This window comes from Lycorma delicatula, chromosome 1 (assembly GCF_047948215.1).
Source record: "Lycorma delicatula isolate Av1 chromosome 1, ASM4794821v1, whole genome shotgun sequence".
In the NCBI taxonomy this organism is placed as follows: Eukaryota; Metazoa; Arthropoda; class Insecta; order Hemiptera; family Fulgoridae; genus Lycorma; species Lycorma delicatula.
In genome coordinates, this window is record NC_134455.1 from 176,600,895 (window position 1) to 176,626,547 (window position 25,653).

The 25,653-nt window shown below is 34.2% G+C and overlaps 1 protein-coding gene across 2 annotated transcripts in view; it reads right to left on the reverse strand.

The window, feature by feature from the left end:
* The window catches only part of LOC142325745 (uncharacterized), a 95,458-nt gene that overhangs the window by 35,455 nt on the left and 34,350 nt on the right, over positions 1–25,653 (reverse strand). The window contains exons 5-7 of one of the 2 annotated variants that reach the window (XM_075367778.1): positions 17,687–17,809; positions 12,199–12,327; positions 46–183 (exon numbers count right to left, since the gene is read on the reverse strand). In XM_075367778.1, coding sequence (XP_075223893.1) covers positions 46–183; positions 12,199–12,327; positions 17,687–17,809 — 390 coding nt within the window. The remainder of the gene's footprint in view (positions 1–45; positions 184–12,198; positions 12,328–17,686; positions 17,810–25,653) is intronic. The other variant, XM_075367784.1, reaches the window with a different exon arrangement.

Here is a 25,653-nt window from a genome sequence, read left to right on the forward strand (position 1 = left end):
AAAAAAAAAATAAATAAGATCTTATCAGTATATTTATGTACTTACAACACATTTCATAGTTTTCATCCGAACCATCACCACAATCCTTCGTACCATCACATACTTGTTTTTCATTAATACACTGGCCACTTACACATCGAAATAATTCTATATTTGAAGCTTGACTCTCACATTTGTGAATTGCTTTAAAACAAAACAAAAATATATATTGTAATATTTTCATGAATTATATTTTTTTCAAGAACCAATTAATTCAAATATCCCTACTAGAACCGATCATCATTTTTTTCAATTACTTATTAGTAAAAATAACAAAGCTATATTGTTGAAGAGCAAATGGACTTCACGGATTCAATCTCTTAATTAGTAATTCTCAATATTTGAAATAAGTATCTTTCACAACCAATAAAACAATTTTAATAATAATTAGTAACAGAAGAAGTATAAGACAAAAATATTCAATAAGTAATAAGTTGCTACCAAAAAAAAAAAAAAAAAAAAAAATGTGAAAAGTAAAATAATATAACACATCTCTCAGACAAAATTGTTGCATTTAAACTTTCCTAAATTTTGCATTTATTACTTGGTGACGTACTGGATGTTGGATATATTACATAAAGTTAAACATTAATTTTTATCTAAACCAGTAAAAATTAAACTACACATTACTGGGAAATGAAAATTTTATGGTGAAAAAATATGTGTTATCAACTTTGCAATGTTTTTTCTGAATCAGCCAATAATGCAAATTATGTAGAAATATTAATTTTACCAACAATCAAATTCATTTTAAAAACTCCTTGCGAATTCTTATAGTGTTATAATAACATGCGTGTATAAATACATGTTATAAACGAAAACGCGTAGTGATTTCATTTACTTGTGTAAAGCCTTCGGCAACTGATACTTCAGTTTCTTACTCTGTCTTTAGCGGATGTCATTAGTGAGAGATTTTTGTGACTGGTAGACATGTACAGGTTGAAAAGTATCTTATGCTATTGCATGTTCGCTGTTCGACAAGGATATTGAGAGACTAAAAAACGTAAAATTTTCTTGTAAATACAATTTATTATTCTAAAAATATATAAAATAAAGTAAATAATAAATATACATATATACAGAGTGTTTCTAAAGTGGTGGGTGCTATACGTTTTTCGGATTCTACTTGTAAAACTAAACAAAAAATATCCTTAGGAAAAATGGCGATTTCTCCTTCGTTCTCCCCCTGTCCGCAAGTTTGTTATTTTTATACAAAAATTTATATCTCAAGTTCGGATACAGGAATCATATTAATATTTGGTAAGCGTCTTGGTAATAAAGTTTTAAAATTAGCAAAGAAATCAGGAATTAAATACCTTCGCAAATTACAAAATGGCGGCCATGTTTATTTCTCAATCCATTATATCTCCGTAAATATTAGTTTTATCAAAATTGATGTTTTACTAAAATATTAAGGTCTTTATTTTGAACAAAATGACACTTTATTTTTTAAAATCGGTTAACAAATAGCCGAGTTATGGCAGAAAATTGATGTAATTTTGTGTCAGTTTTCATGTCCACTTTACGTTCAATTCGATTAAATATTAATTGTTATTATTTATTGTTAATTATAGTATTGTAAATTAGTATCAAATTAAGTAATCATTTTTTCACAATAATAGACCTAATAATTAAAAGATAAGACAACTACCTGTGATAATCTTAAGTTAATTATTATAGAACATTAGGTGTACTTAAACAGTTAACAATTGTTCAAAGTTATCAGAGATGTTCAAAGTGTCCACCATTAGAAATTACACAAGTCTCCTGTACATATAAAAGGCAATGTTCGTTTGTGTGTCCGCTATAGAATAAAAAACTACTGAACTGATTTACGCGCGGGTTTTTGCAAAATGTCCGCGTTGTCCGGAGATGGTTTAAAGCTATTGAAATCCTCGATCTGACCAGTAGAAAGAAAGTTAGGGGTATTTTGAACCGACTGCTGTGTTTAGAGAGCAGTTTGAATTAAATCCAATAGGTAATGCTGTTTTGACAACTGGATTTATTTACGTTCTTACTTTTATAAAGTGAAAACTAAAATTTTTGTGAAGTTCCTTAATGTTCAATTTTTTAATGTTTTATCAAACTCTCAATTGTGTTCATTTAATCTATATATATATATATATATACTCAATCTAGCAATAGCGAAGCATTGCCGGGTGTGTTAGTTGAATTATAAATACCAAAATACAGTTCAATTTACTAAAAACAATATAATGACTGATAGAAATTAATATTGCGTTAATAAGATAACATTAGAAAAATCTAAAGTTCACACAGATCACTTTCTATGAGTATTATTACTTCCTGTTTACAAAAGAACTACCCTACGTTTATGAATGAATAGAATACTGTCACTTTCACTCCTATTTACAAATAACTCATTGAACACCTTATTATTTTCAACCACTGTCCAAAGTGGAATATTCGTGACGCACTCTTCAGTCGTTGATAACTATAACTTATGGTTATTGCTGTTGTCGCATGCTGCATCGAACTCGGACTTGCAAAATTACTAAATGTTCGCTGGTTCCCGGCAGTATTTATACCTACCTCCTGGCCTTCAGAACCAGTAGCCGATCGTCCTTTTAATTGTTTAAGCGTAATGTTTTGTCCGTGCCTTCTACGTTTTTCAAAAATCCTTTTTCTAGAAAGACTTCCTTTGTCGTTCCTTCTAGATTCTTCTTTCTTTATTTTTCCTCTCTTTCTTTTTTTTTAGAAGAAACCCGTTACGCTGGTCCCGTTACAATACGATGTATGGGATACGAATTGGGTTTACTTATATTTTTTTATGAATTTATAATTTTTTTATAAAATTCATAAATGACTGTTAGGATAGAGTCATTTTTAGTTTACGTGTTTAATATCAAGGTTGTTAATTCTGGTGGATTATAATTCGATTTAATGATGGGATTCGCAAAATTTGATTGTGTTTTTTTGTGTAAAGTTCTCACTCATGTTCGTCGATTGCAGAATATCAGTGTAATGCAGTAGGAGTAGTTTAGCAAGATATACATTCTAGACCTTTTTATGGTGTGATTTTCAGGTGAAAAGGTATTAAATAATGTGTGGATTATGCTTTTAAAAGCCAATAATTTATTTTAGGTATGAGTAGCATTATAGATATTGTAAATTAACTATCATGACATTGACATTATTATTATTTTTAAATATTATTACTTGAGGTCAAAAACCATTTAAATATAGTCACAAAGCAGGACTATAAAGGAGTTCTATCCAACTTTTCAACACTAAGTGGTGAGAGGATGTATAGGATTCTTCCCGCTGAACATAATCATCGAATATTTACATACAAAATGATAATGTCATTCGAACTTGAATGTTTTAAGAGGTAGGAGGATACCAAAAACTTCCCTCAATAAAATTATAAAAGAAGGTGGAAGCCTGGTCACATTACAGCTTCACTAGAGAGCCCTAACACTAATTGGAGTGTCAGTTTGCAATTACAACAGCGGATTGAAAAGGTGAACTTTATGAAGGAAAAAAATACTAGAACTAATGTGATTTTAATTTCATCAATGAAATCATTATATTCTTCTCAATTTTAAATATTGAAAACCGCAGACCAAGACCGACCCGACCAAATCCAGCCGAGATGCGGTAGTGAAGGCGGGGCGAGAGAAGAAAGTTCCCTTACTTTATCTTCCCAAACACCCATCATCTTTTCCTAATACTTACAGTTATGTCCCAGCCAACATATGTGTCTCTCTCCAGAAAAGGAAGCGCATTCAAACACTGGAGCCCCGAAAGGCATATCCCGCAAAGCCGAAAGGCGCTAGCACCGAACGGATTTCAGAGGACGGACTGAAGTGAAACCAGGCGCTATATGCGCCTGGTTTCCCACGATAAGCACCGGTCAACAAATTCTCACCGGTCTAAAGGATCGGAACGCAGATAACAATTCCGTCCATAAATAAAACAAAATAATTATAATCGCCACTAAATAAAAATGATCCGTCCGATTAATGAAAGACACAGCAGCAAGGGATATTGTCCAGGTTCTGCGATTAGTAGGGAAATACTATGTTTCCCGCTATCCTTGGGTTCCGTTCCGTTTGTTTTGAATGGACTCCACTAATTTCAACATAAACTTTTGGGGAGAAGAGTACACGCTTCAGGTGTAGTCAAGCTTGTATTAATTCTGTTTTACAAAACTGCACCATGAATTTTGGTCTACAAAATTTAAAGCTAATATAGTGAATGCCGTTATAGCTAATGGAGTGAATGGAAAAGACATCTAAAAGTCAGAAGCAAGTTAGTCTGTGTTCTGGAATATGTTTATGCCAGTTCACATTGTTATAGAAGTAGTTGCATAATATTAAAATATTATGGAAAATTACATTTTCTGGCAAGTTATACTGTTTAAGATTTAGGTTCAGTAAATATAATCTAATGTAAGTTACAAAATATTTTAATATTTACTTTCTAAGTAAGCAACATTAATACTTAATTGCAAATTATAATTTTAAGTGGAATTTTAATTTATTAATTTAGAAGACTTTGTAAATATAATTCATTAAATTACAATGGTAATGATGATGATGTTTTGGTGTTAATAAATAGTCACGCGTAAATTTTGGAATACGTGTTAAGTGATAATAATACATAAAAAGATCTACATTCGCTATGTATAATATTGTTATTTGCTATATAATAAATGAATGCAACTAAAAATACATATTAGAAAAATAATTTAAACTTAACAGATTGGATATTTAAAAAGGTATTATATTAACATACAATGCCTTTAATATTTACTAACATATTAGAACCTTTTATGAAAATTTAAATTTTGGAAAAAAAGCGTCGGGAGTAAATCTTTTGGAAGTAAATTCTAATACTGGGCAAGCTTGAAAAGCAATGTTTCAAAGGGAAGAATTTGTAACATTTTATTTTGAGTTACTTACCACTTCTTTTTATCTTTTATTAATATTTTTTTTAAGATTAATGTTACTAAAATTAGTTGAAATATTTCTTTCATTCTGTTAAAATTTTTAAATGCTTACAACTTCTCAACTGCGAATTTATTTTAAAAATGCAGGTTTGTTCTTGCTTATGCAGTTGTGTATTTTCTCATTATGCTGTTAAATTTTTGGATTTATCATTTCTACACCCTTCTAATTTTTGTACTGGAGAAAGAAAGAGAGAATAATGATTTCTATTATCATTCAAATTTCTTTGCTTTTAGAATTCCCTGAGTATTAATTTAATCTTTTTCATTTTTCTCTAAGTTAAATTTTAACCTTTTCCAAATGTTGTACTGTGTTAAAGAAAAAATGTTTATTATTTTTATTACTATTATCATCGCTTCCCGGTCTCTGATCCCGTGTTTCCATGCTTTCACAATGTTATTTCCTGGGTGGTTTTATTTTCATAATTTTATTTTCTACTTCCTGTATAAATACTATTTAACATCTGAACAACGGGAGTTTCTTACTTCCTGCTTGTGCAAACTACACCTTCATAAGTGCCGAGACCGCTTTTGCGGAAAACGTAGTTTACCGGTTGCGGTAGGGCAACATGCCTCAGATAGGTCTTTCATATAGGATATTTTCTTAGGTACAGCCAAAAAGACCTACGTTTAATTCAGGGTGACCTGCCTTCTCCGTCAGTGATCATCATCTTGCTAAAACATTTTACATCTAGTAGGTTCCTTCAACGTCTTTTTTGATCGAGATTGGTCGTGAGGTCAACCACTGTTTGTTATCCTCTGGCAGATTTGAGAAGGGATCCCCTTTTTATGCCCTATGGCCAACGGTTATAGCTTTTAAATACATATTTTATACTTAACAGATACTTAAATAATTTTTATTTTCAGTAGACGACCACTTTTTTAATTTAGGTTATTTTAGGTCTCGTGATTTTTGACGTGATGGCTCCCACAAAAGATTTAATTTGTTTTGTATGTGATGAAAGGGTTTGCAGGGAAACAAAAATGTCTCGCAAAGACCCCCGGAGTAGGTCTTTTCATTCATCGTATTGCAATGCTGAATTGACCGAGTTCGATTTTTATATGGAAGGTGATGAGTCTAAACATCATTATACTGATAGTTCTAAGTTACCCAAGGATGATAATCCTCCAGTTGGTTCTCGGTTTGGTAGGGTTCCTTCAAGTAACAGTGTAACTACTTAGTGAGTTTTCTTCTGCACATTAAGATATTTTGTTTCAGAATATTTCAGTTAAGTCTTGGTTCTCGCCGGAAAAACTCAAAGGATCTATTTGTTGAATCTTGTTGAGAAAAGTCTGTCAATAGATTATTTTTATTAACTTGCATGTTTTGTTTGATTACGAGCTGTCGTTTGATAGTTTCTCGAACAGAACGTTTGCTCGAAGAGCATCCAAAGCAAGGAGAAACCTTTGATTACTTTTTTGGGACTCGTTTCTTTCAAGATGTTTGGTCGAGCCTTTTATCTGTATAAGACAATGGTTGGGCCAATGATTGAATATTGTGCTCCAGTATGATATTACAATAGAAACTACACTTGCAATTTAATTGAAGCCGTTTAGAGACGTATATTTTAATTTTTACAGAGGTTTTGGTGAAACGTCTTATGATTATAAGGCCCATTGTAGTTTCTGCGGTATTAGTTCCCTGAATGATCAGCGGTTCCTTTTCAGGATGTTTTATTTACTAGTAAGGTACTCATAGGAAGAATTGTGAGTGATATAACCAATATTAATTTACGAGTGTCTTATGTAATATCCAAAAATAATCGTCTTTTTCTTTTGGATGCAGCAACAGCTTCATTGGTTCCTTTATGAAGGTGCACAAAAAAATTAATGTTTATTTTCCTGATTCTGTAGATGTTGCTGATGGTATTTCATTAATAAGTGAAGCCATCTATTATGAATAAGTAACCCACCGTAAAACTTTTTGAAATTATTGAGGAATTATTAAGGTTTGTTTCGATAATTTGACCAATATCTTAGTTCTGGGCCTTTTATCCATTAATTATTATTATAAATGGATGTTATATTCTATATTGCATAGATGCTATTGATTTTCTGTGTGTTTTATGCATTTTTATTATTTATTGTGCAAAATGTTAAAGTTTAAACTGCTCTATTGCACTTTCTCCCAGTCTAGGGCATTCCAGCTTCCCAGAATTTTATTTCAGTGTAGGTTATGAATGGCTAAAAGGGGAGATGTGGAAACTATAAATTATTGTTATTACTATTATATTTTATCTTTGTCCACTGTATAATCCAAAAATAGACTTCTCCTTTGGTAAAAAAAAAGCTTAATAAATTTCTTTCTTTCAATTTCCTGTTTAAGAAACTTAATTTTATATTTCATACACGATAGTTTCATATTAAAAATTTCACAGTTTCCTGGGCCTTCGTTTAGTTAGCTGTAAGCCAGACATTGATTATCAAAGTTCATCAGAGCAGTTAATTGTCTGGCAGGAACCATATATTGAAGTCCATCCATAACTTCTTATTTAGTCCATAACTTCTTATCATAACAGGGCTTATTCGGTCCGATCATCAATAAAAATGCAACACGCCAAGTTAAACAATTTTGTTAATTATTCTCATTCGGTTCTTTTTCTTTAGTGGGACTTATTTTTTGTCAAAAGGATGGAACCAAGGAATTGTCAAGGTAAGTTTAATAATAAATGGTAAACGTCGATTTGATTTAATCTTAGTGTTCTGAGAGGATCTTATGGTCTGGATTGGGTAGTGGGTAGTGGTCGAGAAAAGAAAAGTAATAAAGCACATCAACACTATTATTTAAAGTCTGATAAATTTATATTTATACCAGAATTGCAAGAAGAATTTGTACATCAACTAAACTAAACTAAAGGAATAACGCGATAAATTATATTTATGTTACACGAGCAGAAATCTAAACAGAAAATAGTACAGAATTGAATAAACATTACATTCACAAATAAGAAGTACAGGAATTCATACAAATAATTAACGAACGGCACAACATAGCACGGTCAATCTTATCGACCATAACATTTTATATAAATAATCTAATTTTAGCCTTTTTAATTACATTTTACCGACAATCCAGCAACATCCGCGAACAATAAATAAAATATTTAGATTATTTAAATCTCTCAAGAGCTTAACCCGATGATTTATTGATAAACAAAAACTTACACAGCGCAACCGAAGCTAACACACCCACCGCACGAAGAGAACCGCTAGACTGAGAACTCACATAGTCATTCTCTAGTTGAACAGAATTGTAATAGTAATAAATAATATTATATTACGCTGATGATGTAATTTCGCTGGTATGTTGTTGATAACAACGTTCACTGGTTTGTTAACATTCTGGCCCGGTATTGCAATATCGTACCCACCGGCTTGGTCTAGTGGTGAACATGTCTTCCGAAATCAACTGATTTGAAATTCAAGAGTTCCAGTGTTCAAGTCCTAGCAAAGTTAGTTATTTTTACACGGATTTGAATAGTAGATCGTGGATAGCGATGTTCTTTGGTGTTTTTTTTTAATCCCATCCCCCTAGGACCGAACCCGCCGCAGAAGCACACTCGGTCCTAGGGGTGCCACTGCCTCTAACCTTCCGGGCGACCATGCCGAAGCTGGGTATGCCGTCCCCGGCACGGGGTACCACCCGGTCAGCCGGGACTAGGTCTTCTCAATTGCCTGCCTCATCAGGGGTCCCTGAAGGAGGCTCCCTAACCGGGTCTCGGTCTCTATTTGCCTGTTTAAATCAGAGGTACACCACACGGGACCTCCGATCGGGACTCGGTCTTTACACTACTCACCCCAGGAGTCCCCGCTCACTCATCGCAAGTGCGACACATCAGCATCGCACTCCTCAGGAACGGGGCTATCCAGCCACACCCTACACTAATCCCTCCTCGTCCAGTTACCCACCTCACTCCTTGACCACCTTTGCTGCCACTTATCCAACACTTCCCCTTTCGCCTGACTCTTCGGTTGCCCTTCTGCTCTTTCTACCATTTCGTCCGCTACAAGATCCCACGGCGGCATCCCAGCTATCACCAACGCCGCCTCGGTCGAGACTGTACGATACGCCCTAACTGCCCCAATAGCCAAGGGCTTCTGAAGGCTTAACAATTGGTTCCGGGCCTTCTTCTTCTTCAATGCACGTTTCCATGCCGGAACCGCACCACCTTTGGTGGTTGGGTTTCAATTAACCACACATCTCAGGTCAAACTGGGACTGTACAAGACTACACTTCATTTACACTCATACGTATCATCCTTACTCATCCTCTGAAGTATTATCTGACAGGTAGTTACCGGAGGTTAAACAAGAAAAGAAAAAAAAAGGTATTGCAACGTCGACTAAACTGTTGGCTCTCGAACAACGTTGTTTCTGCGACCTTGACCAAAATCTGAACACTTAGAAACCATTTTTTTTTGTTGCGATAAATTTACGTACTTACACAAGTTACAGCTTAAGAAATAGACTCTTTGTTTTATTTTAATTAAAGGACAATGAATAAAATGATAACTGTAATGCTAAAAAAAAAAATCACTCGTTAGATATTTTTTATGCATGAACATAATTATATCTAAGACAATGTGCCAAATTAAATATAACAGAAATGTACCATTTTACATTCTACCTAGTTCTGCATGTAGCTGCAAAGAACAGAAAGAGGATTAACCTTGAATTTCTTGAAAATATTAATTTAAGCTCCTTCTTATAGCAGCATAATAGATCTGAAAATTCTCTGGAGACACATTTCTCTTTATAATCAAAGACATTTTAGATTTGTTAAAAATTTTATAGGTTTAAATTTACTGTAATAAAGACAACCGTTTTTAATTTTTACAAATTCATTACATTTTTTGTTAATTTTTATTTTTAATAATAAAAGTTGATTTATAGAAATTCGGTGTAATTAATTGTTTTATTTGCTCCATAAAACTTTATTAATCATTATATTGGTCTACGTAATTAACAAGTTTACGTTTCTTGTGAAAGAAACAGTACGAAAAGAAACTAACTTAATATGATTTTAACTGATTTTTAATATGATTTTCAAGAGGAAAACGTTTTTTAAACTTTATGTAGATTTTTCATCATTTAAATGTAAGTAGAGGTTTTGATAAACAACTTAATTGGACTAGGAAAGTTATCAGACTGCGACGTACAGGTAAACGGAGGCCGCCACCGGGAAGTAAATCTCTGCTACTATCGCTGGATTATTAGGCTCTTTAAATTTATTTAAAATATATTGATAAGGGTAGAGAAGTTTCTGGTAATAGAAAACGCCACAATAAGCAAGAAAGAAAACTTAAAAACGTAAATCGACAAACAGATTGAAAAAGAAAAATCCAAAAGAAACAACAATAAAGTAAATTCTTTCGTTTGTTTAATTGAAACTCAACCACCACCAAAGGACACCGGTATCCATCTAGTATATTCATATCCGTACAAACGTAATTGCCTTTACTAGGATTTAAACATTAAAAGTCTCGATTTTGAAATCAGCTGATTTGCAATGAAAAGTTCACCACTAGACCGACCCGGTGGGTCAAGCTACTTTTACGTTTTTTTTCTTCCGCCTCTTTTCCGGGAAGGATCCGCATTCAAGCTACTAATTCTCGCCCTGGGAGAGTGTCTCTCCGACTCTAACGGGGCTCCCAACCTACCAGCAATATGTCCGGCACGGCAGGTCGGCCCGCCGGTTCTGGATCTTTTGCGTACTGCATGCTTCTAACCCTCAGCAGGGGGGGGCCGGGTCCAGCCTACTTTGTTCCCAGACGACCGATAGGTCGTCTTACAAAACGATGGAGATATGCTCCAAATTCCCCGTGGTCGGAGAGAATTTGCGTCATGTGGTAAGTTATTTCTCCATGTTTACGTTTAAGTCAACTCCCCAAGTCCGGTATCAACGTGCGTGTCCATATTGCTTTTGTTGAGGCAGACTAACTCTTCTGCCATTCTCGATTTAGTAGTTGTCTGGTTACGTTTCTGTTTATTCTTTCACATATCCTCTTCCGGAATAGTGCCTGGTGATAAATCGGTGGCATGCCTGCGATTACGTTCGCAGTGCAAGTGTCTACTGAACAGCCCCGACCTCTCAAACCATATGCCCATATATTTTGGGGTACTTTTACTTGTAACAACATAAACACAAGGAATTCATATCAGTGGTCTGAAGAAACCCTACATACCGCAGTTGAATCAAATTTCCAGCAACGATTTTCAGTGAACGTTTGGTGTGGCATGATCGACAACCAGTAAATAGGTCCTTTCATACTAGTAGTATAAGTAGTCACGGGGAGAAATTACCTGGAATTTTAAAATAATGGATTTATTGCAGTTTGAAAATTTTTCATTGGCGAAACTAATTGAAATGTATATCAACTTAATGGAGCACCAAAACATCTCACCAATGAAGTAAGACAGTTCTTAGATGAAAAATTTATTAGTAAATAGTTTGGATGTAGAGGCCCTTGATAAATTGGTCACCTAGATCACCGGACCTTACTCCCTTAGATTACTGTTTGTAGGAATGAATGAAATGCGGGGTGTATTAGCAAAAGGTAGAAGGACGTGATTAACTGATCTCTCGCATTTTCAATGCTACTGCTTTTATCAAGGAACGCATGAAGATAACATTAGGTTGGCGAGAAAAAATGTAAGAAAAGAAGTTGAAAGGTACATCAATGTCAGAGGTGGCATTTTTTAACATTTATTGTAATTTATTACAGTAAGTATAAACTACAGAGATTACTTTTTTTTAAATAAATAAAAAGTATTCTAATCTTAATCGGTAGCAAACGAACCTCAACCTAACCTAACAGTGGCAGCATGGTGTGTTAGAATGGCCTCCGTTTAATCAGAAATTAACATAAGTAGTTAAAATACTTTAAAATATTTATGTTTATGAAAGTCCCCTTTGCAGAGTTTAAAAATGGTTTGAATGGGATTATTACTTAAAAGACATCATTCAAAGCATACATAAATAAATACGTTAAATTCTTATTTCTCAATAATTTAATTACTAAAAGAAATAGTCATTATAATAGATTTTTATGTGAACTTTAATAAAGTTAATGATAGTTACTATTATTCAGGTAAATCAAATCATTATATATTTAATTATGTAGTAATAACATTTTTGTGTACAAAACTTTTTGTACATCATATATAAAAAGAAAACAATTACTTACAACACATAGTTACATCTTCATCTTCTCCATCAACACAGTCAGTTTTAGTGTCGCACAATAAGTGAACAGGTATACAACTACGATTTTTACATTGAAATTGACTTTCACGATCTTGACAAACATGAGTCTCTGAAAAAAAGATAAGGATTGAAAAGACATTAGCGAGAATCTAAATAAATTTAATAAAAATTTTATCAGAACTTAAGAATTTAAAAAACTTAACAAACACACTTTTGAGTAAATAATTCAGATTAACACAAGCTGATTTATATAGCAACAAATTATAAAATAATAAATTTAAAAGTGATATCAAAAAATCAGAATACTATCTCCAAATTAGCAGTCTTCATCAAACACAAATTCAGGGAGCCACGTGATAAAAATATTTAGGGTCATGGATTACCAAACTTGTTGATGAAAAGAAGGTAATTAAAGGGATAATAGAAATAGCGAATATTAAAGTGAAGTGGTTTCTATACTATCGGATGTTAAATTAAATATTTATTAGATGAAAATGTTGTGATGAAAATGTTAAATGAAAGTTTTCTCAGTGTGTTATATGACAAGGAGGGGTAGATCACAAATAAGCACCTTTAAAGAATATTGAGGCTTTTTAAATGTGCTTCTATAGGAAATTGGAGAGAATAGCATGGGCAGAAAGTGTGACCAATGAAGTGCTACAGAAGATGAAAAAGAAATAACCCATCATGGATACTATTAAAAGAAGAAAATTATCAGGAGAAATGATATTTACTGCTGAGGCTTTTAATAATGAAAGGGATGATTGGGTAAAATCATGAGAGTATCAATTAAAAAAAAAATCCCTAATTGCATAATCTGAGGGATTAGTATGTATTTTGTCCAAATGCATTGATTAAAATTTCTATTATAAAACAAAAATTGTGATGATATCCAGCCTCGGATAGGAGGTGTAACTAAAGAGGAAGGATCCAACAGTATAATATATCTAATAAGTTACACCCATATTTGGAACCAAAATTTGCACTGTTGTACATTTTGTCAGTGTTTCTTGCTGTTATGTCTTGTTAATACATAAACTTGTATGTGTATTTTACACAATATACATGTAGATAATTTGAGATCGAGTGAGATAGATCATATTTTGATCGGCTTTTGATCGGCTTCTTGACGCTGTCAAACAATCCCTACTCTGTTTTGGTATTCTAATTAGTATACGTCAGCCTAGAGATTTAGTAATATAAGAAAATTTAAATTTACTCACTACAAAAGGATTTGATTGTCTACAGGCCCTGATGCAACAGAGTTGTAAATTATTCTGAGATGATCAAAATATCATACAAAGTAAATCAATGTTAATGTCTATCAAATTAATAAATATTAATTACCAGCACACATTACTGACAAGAGTTATATTTTCATCTTACGCCACTGTCAAGGTTAATAAATTTTCTATTTAAAATTCAGTTAGTAAACCTTAGAGAATTGTTAGACTAAATCCTATTTAAAATGTAAAGGAGTGTGTATTCTGTTTTCTACTACTCTGGTTTTTGTTTTAAAAGGTGTTAAATTATTATTCTCTTTAGTGGCAGAGTTGAGAATACTTTTTATTTCTGTTGGTAAGAAAGATACAATTTTTTAAAGTTTCATTAATTAATTTAAGTGATTCTATTTCTATTTCACAATCTGATTTTCAAATAATGTATTGTAAAATTGCACAATAAATAAAAATAAATTTTTGTTTAGTACACCATTCATTTTACCAAATGTTCATTCAAATTAAAAATTAAAAACACTAATTCATATCTCTTTTCTTCTTTTTCCTAATTTTCATCACTTACAAACACGTTCAAGTTTAAAAAGTTGTCTCTCTCCATTTCTCAAAAAAAAGAAGAAAAACGTAGCATATAGGTGCGGATAGGCATAAGCTATAAAAAATTTCTCTGGTGAATTTGTTTGAAGAAATCCAGCTTATTTTAACTTTAAAAAGATAAAATTACAGGAATTAAAAAATACAAAATAAGCTTATGAAAAGGATTCTTCTATTAAAAAACATATTTGTTGATATTAAACAATAATAAACGTGCATTTGTTCGCACACAAAATAAAATAATAGGAAAGAGAATATACAAATTATAGATTATTGTAAAATAATATATGAAAGCAGAATTTACTAAAAATTAAATATTTTATGTTACACGTATAACTCCGTTACATTTTAATCTTTACATGGAACTAGCAGTTAATGATGTTAAAGAACAATTTAGATTCGGAGTAACAGTACAAGGTGAAAAGATAAAGATGCTACGATTTGCTGATGATATAGTAATTCTAGCCGAGAGTAAAAAGGATTTAGAAGAAACAATGAACGGCATAGATGAAGTCCTACGCAAGAACTATCGCATGAAAATAAACAAGAACAAAACAAAAGTAATGAAATGTAGTAGAAATAACAAAGATGGACCACTGAAAGTGAAAATAGGAGGAAAAAAGATTATGGAGGTAGAAGAATTTTGTTATTTGGGAAGTAGAATTACTAAAGATGGACGAAGCAGGAGCGATATAAAATGCCGAATAGCACAAGCGAAACGAGCCTTCAGTAAGAAATACAATTTGTTTACATCAAAAATTAATTTAAATGTCAGGAAAACATTTTTGAAAGTATATGTTTGGAGTGTCGCTTTATACGGAAGTGAAACTTGGACAATCGGAGTATCTGAGAAGAAAAGATTAGAAGCTTTTGAAATATGGTGCTATAGGAAAATGTTAAAAATCAGATGGGTGGATAAAGTGACAAATGAAGAGATATTGCGGCAAATAGATGAAGAAAGAAGCATTTGGAAAAATATAGTTAAAAGAAGAGACAGACTTATAGGCCACATACTAAGGCATCCTGGAATAGTCGCTTTAATATCGGAAGGACAGGTAGAAAGAAAAAATTGTGTAGGCAGGCCACGTTTGGAATATGTAAAATAAATTGTTAGGGATGTAGGATGTAGAGGGTATACTTAAATGAAACAACTAGCACAAGATAGGGAATCTTGGAGAGCTGCATCAAACCAGTCAAATGACTGAAGACAAAAAAAAAGTATAACGTATGATGTGATGTAAGTTTTAAACTCATCCGAATGTCCAAGCCTGAAAAGAAGTGGTTACTAGAGATAACACATCTTACTATGTTGATGTAAACAAATTGATAAACATTGACATTAAATATATATAAATAAAACACAGAAAAAAAATTAAGTACTTTTATAAGTAAACAATTTTTCTTTACGTAATTAAAAAACTGTTATTAATAACAAAACAGACAATTATCATTTAAATCAGACAACCCCTTTGAATTAAATGAATCCTAAAATATAAATATTATTTTCATCGACCATATTATGCCTAATTACTAAAACTAAAATTCAGCTTGCAAAAAAAAAATGAGATCCTACATTTCCTACTACTCTCTTTGTCTATTTTTATTCTCTCAATCTATCATTTCTGAAAGCATCTCTTCCATCACACATGAAGTACAGTTGAATTAATAAAAAAACTATAGTTATTTTGTTTAGTTATTTTAATAAAACTGGATAAGAGATTATTTTACTTCTCAATTATATTTTTCATCTTTCTAAAAACAGAATGGCTTTAAACTTCAAGTGCAATTTTAAAAATACGTAAATAATTGGTGGATGAAGCCTTTACTTGATGAAAATCCATCAAAACAAAAAAAAAAAATTAAAACAAAGTATGTTTTTGATTTTCACAGAATTTATCTAAAAATGACAGCTGTTTTGGCAAGAAGTACTTCTTCATTGTATTTCGGTACGTAACATCTGGAAAAATATTGTGTGCCAAAACAGCTGTCATTTCTAGATAAATTTTGTGAAAATCAAAAAAAAACATATTTTGTATTCATTTTATTTTTATTAAGAATATTGTTATCAATCAGTTACCTAAAAAAAAGAATTGACAAAAGGAAATAACAGCACTTTTTTTATAAAGTATTTTTCCCGTTATAAGGGAGGGTGATAACAATGAAAAACTTTCAGAACTAGAAACAGTATCAACGCAAGCATGGTTCGATAATGTAGCATAGAAAAACCTAACATTCTCTTAAAGTTTGCAGTTAACACTAGCATTCTTATTATAAAGAGATAGAATCTATAATGGTGACTGATTCCCTCCTAGATGATAATATGTAAAATTTTGTTGGTAATTACATCCATGGTTTACATAAAAAATAATTACCATTTTCAACCGAAAAAATGATTTTCATTTTCAACCTGTAATTTTGTAAATGTTGCCTATAACTTAATTAAAGTTATTTATTGATGATAACCAAACTAAGATAAACAATTTTTTTTCTAGGTTCTAATCTACCTGTCTGTAGATACAGATACAACAAAAACATTATAGATACAAGAAAGAACTGCCTATTTTCCAGGTAAAGAGAGTTTGTGGATTACCAATCTCTCACTGATCAGCTTCCCCAAACATTTATTAAGACTATAGCCAGGTAGTTTAAGACACATGACCTCTATCTTTCAGGTTTGAATACAATGATTATAAACTACGTTAGTGTTACTGCTTCATGTTGTAGAAAAAGTATGCTTTCATAAGTTGAAAATGTCTGATCAGCTTGTTTTCAGTTACTTCTTTAGGAGTATATTCAGATCATACTGCATAGTAATACCCCTGAGGGTTACTGATCTTCCATCAGGTGACTCACCAGCTGGCGATTTGGTTGCGAGTTTTGCTTGAGGCCAAAAACCTGACCAAGTAAAACTTTATTCATTATGAAACCAATAAACAAGCCTGCTTTATTCAGAAATATGCTAGAATTGAAGTATGGTTATGATTTATGGTTGGCAGAAAAATAAACCAATCAGTTATAAAAAAATGAAAATATATAAAATGCTAATTAGACCAGTTGTCATCCATGGAAGTGAGATGTAGACACTGCCAAGAGGTTAGCGAGAAGGGCTGAGAAGATTTGAAACAATAATCATATGATTATTATAGAATATGATTCAATTATATAGAATGATATGTGGAAAAGAGATGTAACCAGGAAATAGAGAAGGTACTGAGTCATAAGATTCATAAAAATGCAAAGAAAACTATGGCTGATTATGTACAATGAAGTTGTAAAGAAACTATTAAGAAAAAGACATGCATGACAAAGAAAATATTAAAAGGACAGGTATATAAGAGTAAAAAGAGAGGCCACCTGAGAATAAGATGGGTGGGTGATGTTCTTGGTAATTTTGGAAGGATGGGTGTGGGAAGTTATATGGATATGGTGATGAATAGGGAATGTTAGAAGGGATTGGTGATAGAGACCAAGGTTCCCATTTGGCTGTAGTGCTGGAGAAAAAGATTATATTTTAATTAATAATAGTATAATATAATTTGAACTAAGAAATAAGAAAACATAATAATAGTTTATTTATTAATTAAATTTTTCAATAAATTTCACAAATCTCAATTTCGTATTTATTGGTTCTGTACTTACCACAAGAATTTGTTGTTTCATCACTTCCATCTATACAGTTTATAATACCATTACATTTCATATCATATTCTATGCACTGTCCACTGTTACATCGAAAATAATGTTTTGGACACTTATGTTTAGCTGGAAAAACATTATTATTTTAATTGACATAAATAAAAATAAAAAAAGAAGCAGTTAACACAATTGTTGCTGTTCCAGCAACAGCATGATTATTACAAAAGTTTCCAACTTGTCATTAACTTACTAGTTGATGTTTTGTAGAAAAAATGATTGTTATCAAAGTAACATTTAAAAAAAAATTTCTTAACATACTAGATTAACAAAATATAAATAAATAAAAATAAAAATATGTTTATTCTGAATGGAATACAAAAAATACATTATGTAGATAAAATATAAATGTTTAAAGTTCATGTTAGTTATTATTTAGATACAAACACATGAAAGATCTGTGAGGGATCTTATTAGACTACCTAATTAAGAATATTAAAGATCTAAAATAGAATAAGGATTGAAATCAAAAAACAAATTAAGTTTATTTCAGTTAATTATTATTGAAATTATTCTGAAATAATTATTTATTGTTTATAAGGTTATCATCCTATTGACCATTACAAGGAATTCATTTATAGGCTACTAGTATAAACCGATATGAACTATACAATAAATTAAAAATATCTCTCCATAAAACTACGATCTCAGTACAAAATATGTAATCGTATGTTTTAAAAAAACAGTTTACATAAAATAATCTGCAGGTTTTTAAAATATAAGACATCCTTTGTTACTTTTCACTTTGTGTCAGTGTGAACTTTGCATGTTCTTTCTATAATTTCTTGTACTCTTTTCAGTCCCAAGCATCATCTTAATCTCCATATATATAACATTTTCATTCTTGTGTCATGTACATATCATGTCTCATCATCATTATAACATAAGCATTATAATAGTACGTTTGTTTCAATTTTTCACTGCTGATTATGTTAAAGCTATTCTAATTTACTTTTATTAATATTTTCTCTTTTTATGTCTATATGTTACTCTTCTCAGTATCTCATTTCAGCCAATTTTAACCTACTTCTAGTGATTTTTTTTTAGTGCGCTACCTTTCTTTACAAATTTCTCTTCTGTGCAGTGAGATAGTGCTGATCAGTTTTATTTCCTGTTTGATCAGTTTTATTTCTAGCATATTTACCTCTGTCCAGAAATTGCGCCGCTTAATTAATAATAGGTTAGTTAGTAAAAAAGTAGCTGAAACCAATACCGTCAGAAGCTGATTTGATTAAAAATTCAAGTCGATCATTAGTATACTCTGAAGTTTCTTTTTCATGCATCTATAAAAAACAAATAGCTTTTTCTCTATTTGTAAATAAATATTCTACAAACTATTGGTCAATTTTGCAAATATAAGTGAATGGTGATAAAACAAATTATCCTTGTATTTGGAAAAAATTAATTTGCTCTAAACAGCAAATTACACAATATTTAAGATGTTTTCTGCCTACCACCTCCTCCTCTACAACACCTAGTCATCTACTTTGCTATACACTTCCTGTTTATTATACTTATTTTAATTCAAAGTCTTTTAATACAGTAGAATGTGAAAGATGCTTTATACCTGAGCCAGTAATGTAAGTGTTTTAGTCAACATGTTTTGTATTTTATTTGTTGTTTTTTTTTAAACATAATTCAATATTTGCAATAGTTTTTGTAATAGTTATTGATTATTGAAATTGGATATTTGTAACCAATTTATTTTTGATTGCTGATGGGTTTTCTTTATTAGATTATTCCTGTTTACACAGGATCATTGGACCATTAGGTCAATATATGTCAGATCGACTTTGATGGGGAGTCATGTTCTTTAAGGATTTGGAGGTTGTAATGAAACGGCAGAGCGGAATGGAAGAACCGACACCGTCTCTTATACTGACATTCAATCTCTCGGTACCACCAGAGAAGATTAAAGTGGGTTACCTGTCGGTTCGGGTACGACCATTCATACCCAACTCACGGCGTTGTGTCAGATGCCAAGGATATGGTCACACTAGCATACTAGTGTGACAAGATGTTGGGCACTAGCATAGTGCCCAACATCTTGCTCGGAAACTAAGATTTGTGCTCGATGTGTTAAGGAAGACAACAATGATTCTAACTGTCAAGAAGATGAAAAATGTGCAAAATGCAGTGGTTCACATACAGACCGCTCCCGAGATTGCCCAACTTTTAAAGAAGAAAAGGCAATTCTCAGAATCTCAACCGAGCAGAAGCTATCTTTTCCGGTTGCACGCAGAGAATATAAAAATACAATTAACTCACGGAACCTGGTTAAATCAGATGTATCTTTTGCCACCGCTACATCAAAACAAGCTTCTTATAATGTAGATAATCAGCAGTGCGGATCCTACAATGAGCTAAATAAACTTGTTCAGATGTTATCTGACCGAGTTGCTTCACTTACAGCCACTATTTCAGAGATGACTAAACGAACAGGAACGTTCTTGGTCCCCTGCTTTGGAACCTGGTATTTGACGGATTTCTGAGACTGACATTCCCAGAAGGGGTCACGGCCCAGGCTTTCGCCGATGACTGTCTCCTGTTAGTTCGTGGTAATTCACGACCGCAGCTAGAAGACCGGGCGCAGGCGGCTTTGTCAACCGCGGAGGGCTGGATGGACATGCAAAATTTAAAGATTTCTGTGCCCAAGACGAAGTTTATGCTTCTCAAGGTTGCAGACAAATTATCATATAGTTGTAACCCCCGTATTAAGTATAAAGGCTGTGTGATCAGCCGAGTTAGAGTTCATAAGTACCTAGGTGTTTTGCTTGTTGAGAAGTTGCTGTTTAGCGAACTCATTAGGCAAGTAGCGGCGTACGCCGTCTCTGTGATGCACAAGCTTAGCAGGATTGCTCGGAAAGATTACGGGCTGTCGGGTCGTCATTTGTACATGGTGTACCGAGGTGTCTTCGAAAGTATGGCCTCTTATACTGTGTCCGTTTGGGCGCGTAGGTTGGACAAAAATAGAGCACTTATTCAGAATTTAAGAAGTGCCCAACGCATAGCATTAATAGTATGCACTGGTGTTTTTAAAACAACCTCCTACGAGGCTACTACCGCATTGGGAAAGGCTCTACCAATCGATTTAGTGCCGAAAGTTCAGGCGGCCATGTGTAGGTTGCGAAGAGGCAGGGAGGCCGAGGTATTTGGGATGCGGTTTCAAGCCGGGTCTGTATCGGAGCGGAACCGTGATTACAGTGTACCGGTTCTAAATTTCGTTCAGTTGCCCATCTCCCGCCTGAGGAGGAGGCTTTACAGCCTCGCATTGGATGCGTGGAAGCAAGAATGGCACACCACGACTAAGGGATGGTCCTTGTATAGATTTATGCAGGACTTGGGGGGATGGTATGCCTCTCCTTTTCCTTTTCATGGTCATCGGGTGCCCAGGTGTTCTGCAAACACGCGAACTTGAACCTATATTTGTTTTGGTTCCGCCTGGCAGCTGATGAGCTGTGCGTCTGCGGAGAGGTCCAGTCGAACGAACATATGATGTTCGACTGTCCAGTTCTTGGGGGAGCCAGAACTCAAACCAGCCTGGAACTTAGTGGTCAAGGGGAAAATTGGCCACTCATAAACGGCGAGTCAATGTGGCGTGAGACGCATTGTCGGACCGTGGGGGAGTTCCTTGATGCCGTTGCTTTGTTTAACCGGCATCAGTAGTTCATTTAAGGGAAAGACTCCTGCCTGACTGTTGTGGGAAGCTACCCGAGAGTTATGGCTGGCCATCATCCAATTAAAGCTCCAAGCGCCTTAATATTGGTTGCCAGGTACTTGCTGGCATTCAGCGACCTAGGCGTGGCAGTGAATTGCTGTCTCGAACGTGATAAATTTAATTTATTGAATGTCATATATATTTTAGTACTTGACGGGGTGCGCCTATCCATTTTAGAATATATGAGCGATGGGACACGAAGCAAGTTGTGTGTAGCACCATGCTTAGTTCGCTCACGCAATTAGGTTAGCTCTAGGAAATAGTTAGAACACTGGTCGCTAAACTGATTCAAAGCTCAGTAGCCGTTTGTGCCATAGACATTCGGTCTTACGCTTTAGGGCGACCGAATGGGGTGGTGGCGGGAGAAATGCAAAATCAAATTAAATCAGGTGAGGTGGGGGGGGGGGGGTAAATAAAATCAAAACGAACAGGAAGTCGTTAGCTGCGGTTAGTAAAACCAACAGTGGGATCCCTCTGAAAGTTCCAGTTTTAAAAGTTTTACCTATACGGGGAGGAGTGAACACAGTTGGCAATAAGCCATTTAATAAGCTCTCTGTTAAGGGAGCCCTCACAACTCCTCCCCCTCTGGGATGTCATCTACAACATCCCATCCTTCAAACTCTCCTTCATCACCTCATTTACTGGGATATGCTTGAGAAACCGCTTGTTCCCAGAACATCGTAGTTCTTTAAAATAAAAAGTATAAAAAAGAAAAACCGGATCCCTTACAACTAATTTTTTTCATATTTGCCTGCAATTGTATATCTATATCTACCTTTACTTATGAAAATTATTCAGTGGAACGTTAGAGGTCTTCGGTCCCGCGTTGACGATATTAGAGTATTGGCGCGCGCACATGAATCACTGATCATGTGCTTCTTTGAAACACATCTTCTACAACAAGATCTAGTAAGACTGAGAGGCTATTTCTGTGAGAGATATGACTGTCTAGTAGACAGTAGAGAGTGTGATAGAATTGCTATTTTAATCAAGAATGAGGTGTCGGCTACAAAGATTCCACTACCCACCCTTCTTTCTGCTGTTGCTGTGAAGGTCCCCTTCAAATTGCATATCTGCAATTTGCATCTCTCACCGAACTCTGAGTTCAATGCTCTAGAAATGTCAAATCTCCTCATGCAAATCCCATTAATAGTAAGTAGGTGACTTCAATGCCCACCATATTTCCCGGGGTTCATCTTTCTGCTCCTCTCAAGGAAGTATGATAAATAGAGAGTGACAAGACTTGGACTTTTGTCTACTAAATGATGGGTCACACACATTCGTGTCCTTATCATCTGGTACATTGTTCAACATCGACCTCCCCGTATGGTCACCGAGTTTACTCCCTCATCTTAATTGGTCTGTTGGTAATGACTTTCACAGCAGTGATCATAGGCCAATTATTATTGCTTTTGGTGTCGATCGCGAGATGAAAAAAAGGCCACGGAGATAGACTGTTGAAAAGGCGGATTGGAACGAATAACACATAGCTTTCCAATCATAGTTTGACTATGGCGCAGACATCCTTGATCAACTTTCCTCTTTTACGTCCATGATACTTGGGAATGCTAACAGATATATCCCATAAACACCAGGTAATCCTAGACGCCTTCCGTTCCATGGTGAAATGATGATTACCAAAACGCTATTAGCAGTTGACGGCAGGCACTACGCAAATTTAACCGCAGGCCTACAACTGAACATCTAAATTTACAACACAGGGCTAGAACGGTATGCCGTCGAGTATTCTTGGACGTTAAGAGAAGTCATGGACGAAATACGTGAACATTATCTCACGCACTATTCCCACGTCTACGTGTGGAAAAAGATCCGTGTATTTTGCCGGTCACCGAAACAATCTATTCTTGGTCCTATTCATGAAGGAGAACTCCTTTCATCACGTTCCGCAGTGGAAAATACCTTAGAAAATTCTTTTCGTTAGGTGTCTTTCACTTCATCATATAATAACGATTTTCAGAGGTACAAGATACAGATGAAAGTATTATTGTTAAACATTGGTGATTTGGTTGGCGAATTTAACGCTCCATTCGTATTCAATGAGTTGTTACACGGACATAAAAACTCACTTGACACTTCCCCTGGACCTGACAACATTCGCCTCGGTATGGTGTCACACCTTCCTAATTCGGCGCTAAAACATCTACTGAATATTTATAATGGTTTATTCTCCAAACATGTCTTCCCACCCGGCTGGTCAGAAGCCATGGCCATACCAGTACTTAAACAGAAGGCAAACCCCTCAAGTTACCGCCCTATCGCCTTGACAAGCGTTTTATGCATAATAATGGAGAGAGTGGTGAACCGCAGATTTACATGGTAACTCACCGGGTTGGTCTAGTGGTGAATGCGTCTTCCCAAATCAGCTGATTTGAAAGTCGAGAGTTCAAGCGTTCAAGTCCTAGTAAAGTCAGTAATTTTTACACGGATTTGATACTAGATCGTGGTATATCGCTGTTCTTTGGTGGTTGGGTTTCAATTAACCACACATCTCAGGAATGGTCGAACTGAGACTGTACAAGGCCACACTTCATTTACACTCATACATATCATTCTCTGAAGTATTATCTGAAAGGTAATTACCGGAAGCTAAACAGGAAAAAGAAAGAGGTTTATATGGTACTTGGAAAGACATGGCCTTTTATCTTCAGAACAGTGTGGTTTCCGACAAGGACGATCTTCCGTTGACCATTTAATGTCATTGGAAACAGCCATTCAAAACGCTTTCCTACTCTACTAGCGCCTCGTCACTGTTTTCTTTGATATCAAAAAGGCGTACTACACGGCTTGGCGGTGTGGTATTCTAAACACCCTCAAAGAATCGGGAGTCAAGGTAATATGCTAGCTTTTATTTGGGGTTTCTTAATTCACCGAACGTTCCGTTATCGTGTGGAAGATTCTCTCTGAGGTAGCATCATTTTGGAGAATGGAGCTATTGAATACACTACACTATTGAATACACTACCTCAAGGTAGTGTATTAAGTGCCACCTTATTTTCTATAGACATCAATAGTATTACTAAATGTGTACAGCCAGCTGTCTAATTTTCTTTATTTGTTGACGATTTTGCTATATACATTGCGTCCCATTCAATACCCACAGCAGAGAGTACTACAAAACACTATATCTCGGATTTAAGCTTTGTCGGGGGTTACCGGCTTTACCTTTTCACCTGAAAAAACAAAATTTGTAGTCTTTTCTCGGCTGCGGGACCCTTCCATTCCGCAAGTTTTTCTGAACGGAGAGCTTATTGCTGTCTCTCCTGATGTTAAGTTTTTAGGTTTATTTTTTGATAATCGCCTTACTTGGGTCAAACACATCAAAGAATTAAAAAAATATATTCCAAACTTTTAGATATAATGCAATTCCTTAGCAACACTAATTGGGGAGCCGATTGGTGATCTATGATACGTTTTTATTATTCCTTAGTTCGTTCCCGTTAAGATTATGGTTGTGTCACTTTGGGATAGACGGGACCAGTTTTTAGCATCTTATTTTGCCCGCCTCAAAGGAAAGCCAAATCACCCGGCTTTTGACCCAGTCCTTGGAAATCCTAGTTTACAAAGGTATCAGGACCATCCACGTTGTACTGCACCTGTACGTGTCCGTACCCTCTACTGTACCTTATAAATGTCGACACACCTTCTATTTTTCCAACATATCCATGCACATTTGAGCATTATCCTCATATTCATCGGGAATCAACATTATAAATTTTAAATAACCTTACGATATGCAATAAATGATCAACACCACCTACTATCTTCCAGCAAATGTTTCACTATATTTATTCCAAGATAAACCCCTACGCAGTAGTATACACTGATGGATTGGAACAGAACGATACCGTTGGTTGCGCATTTGATGTCAATGATAGAACTTATATGTTTGGTCTACCTGGTATTACGAGTGTGTTTACTGTTGAACTATACGCTATAAATAAGGCTTTTAATATCATTAATCCTAAGTACCAAAATATCCTTATTTGTAGCGACTCGTGTTGTGCACTTCAAGCTTTGGAGCATTTTTACTCTAGACATCCTTTGGTCACTGAAATCTATAATGCAATTGCTGAATTGAACCATCACAACACACAAGTGAGTTTCTGTTGGATTCCTAGCCACATGGGAATGCCAGGTAATGAACGTGCAGATTCTGCTGCTAAAGACGCATGTA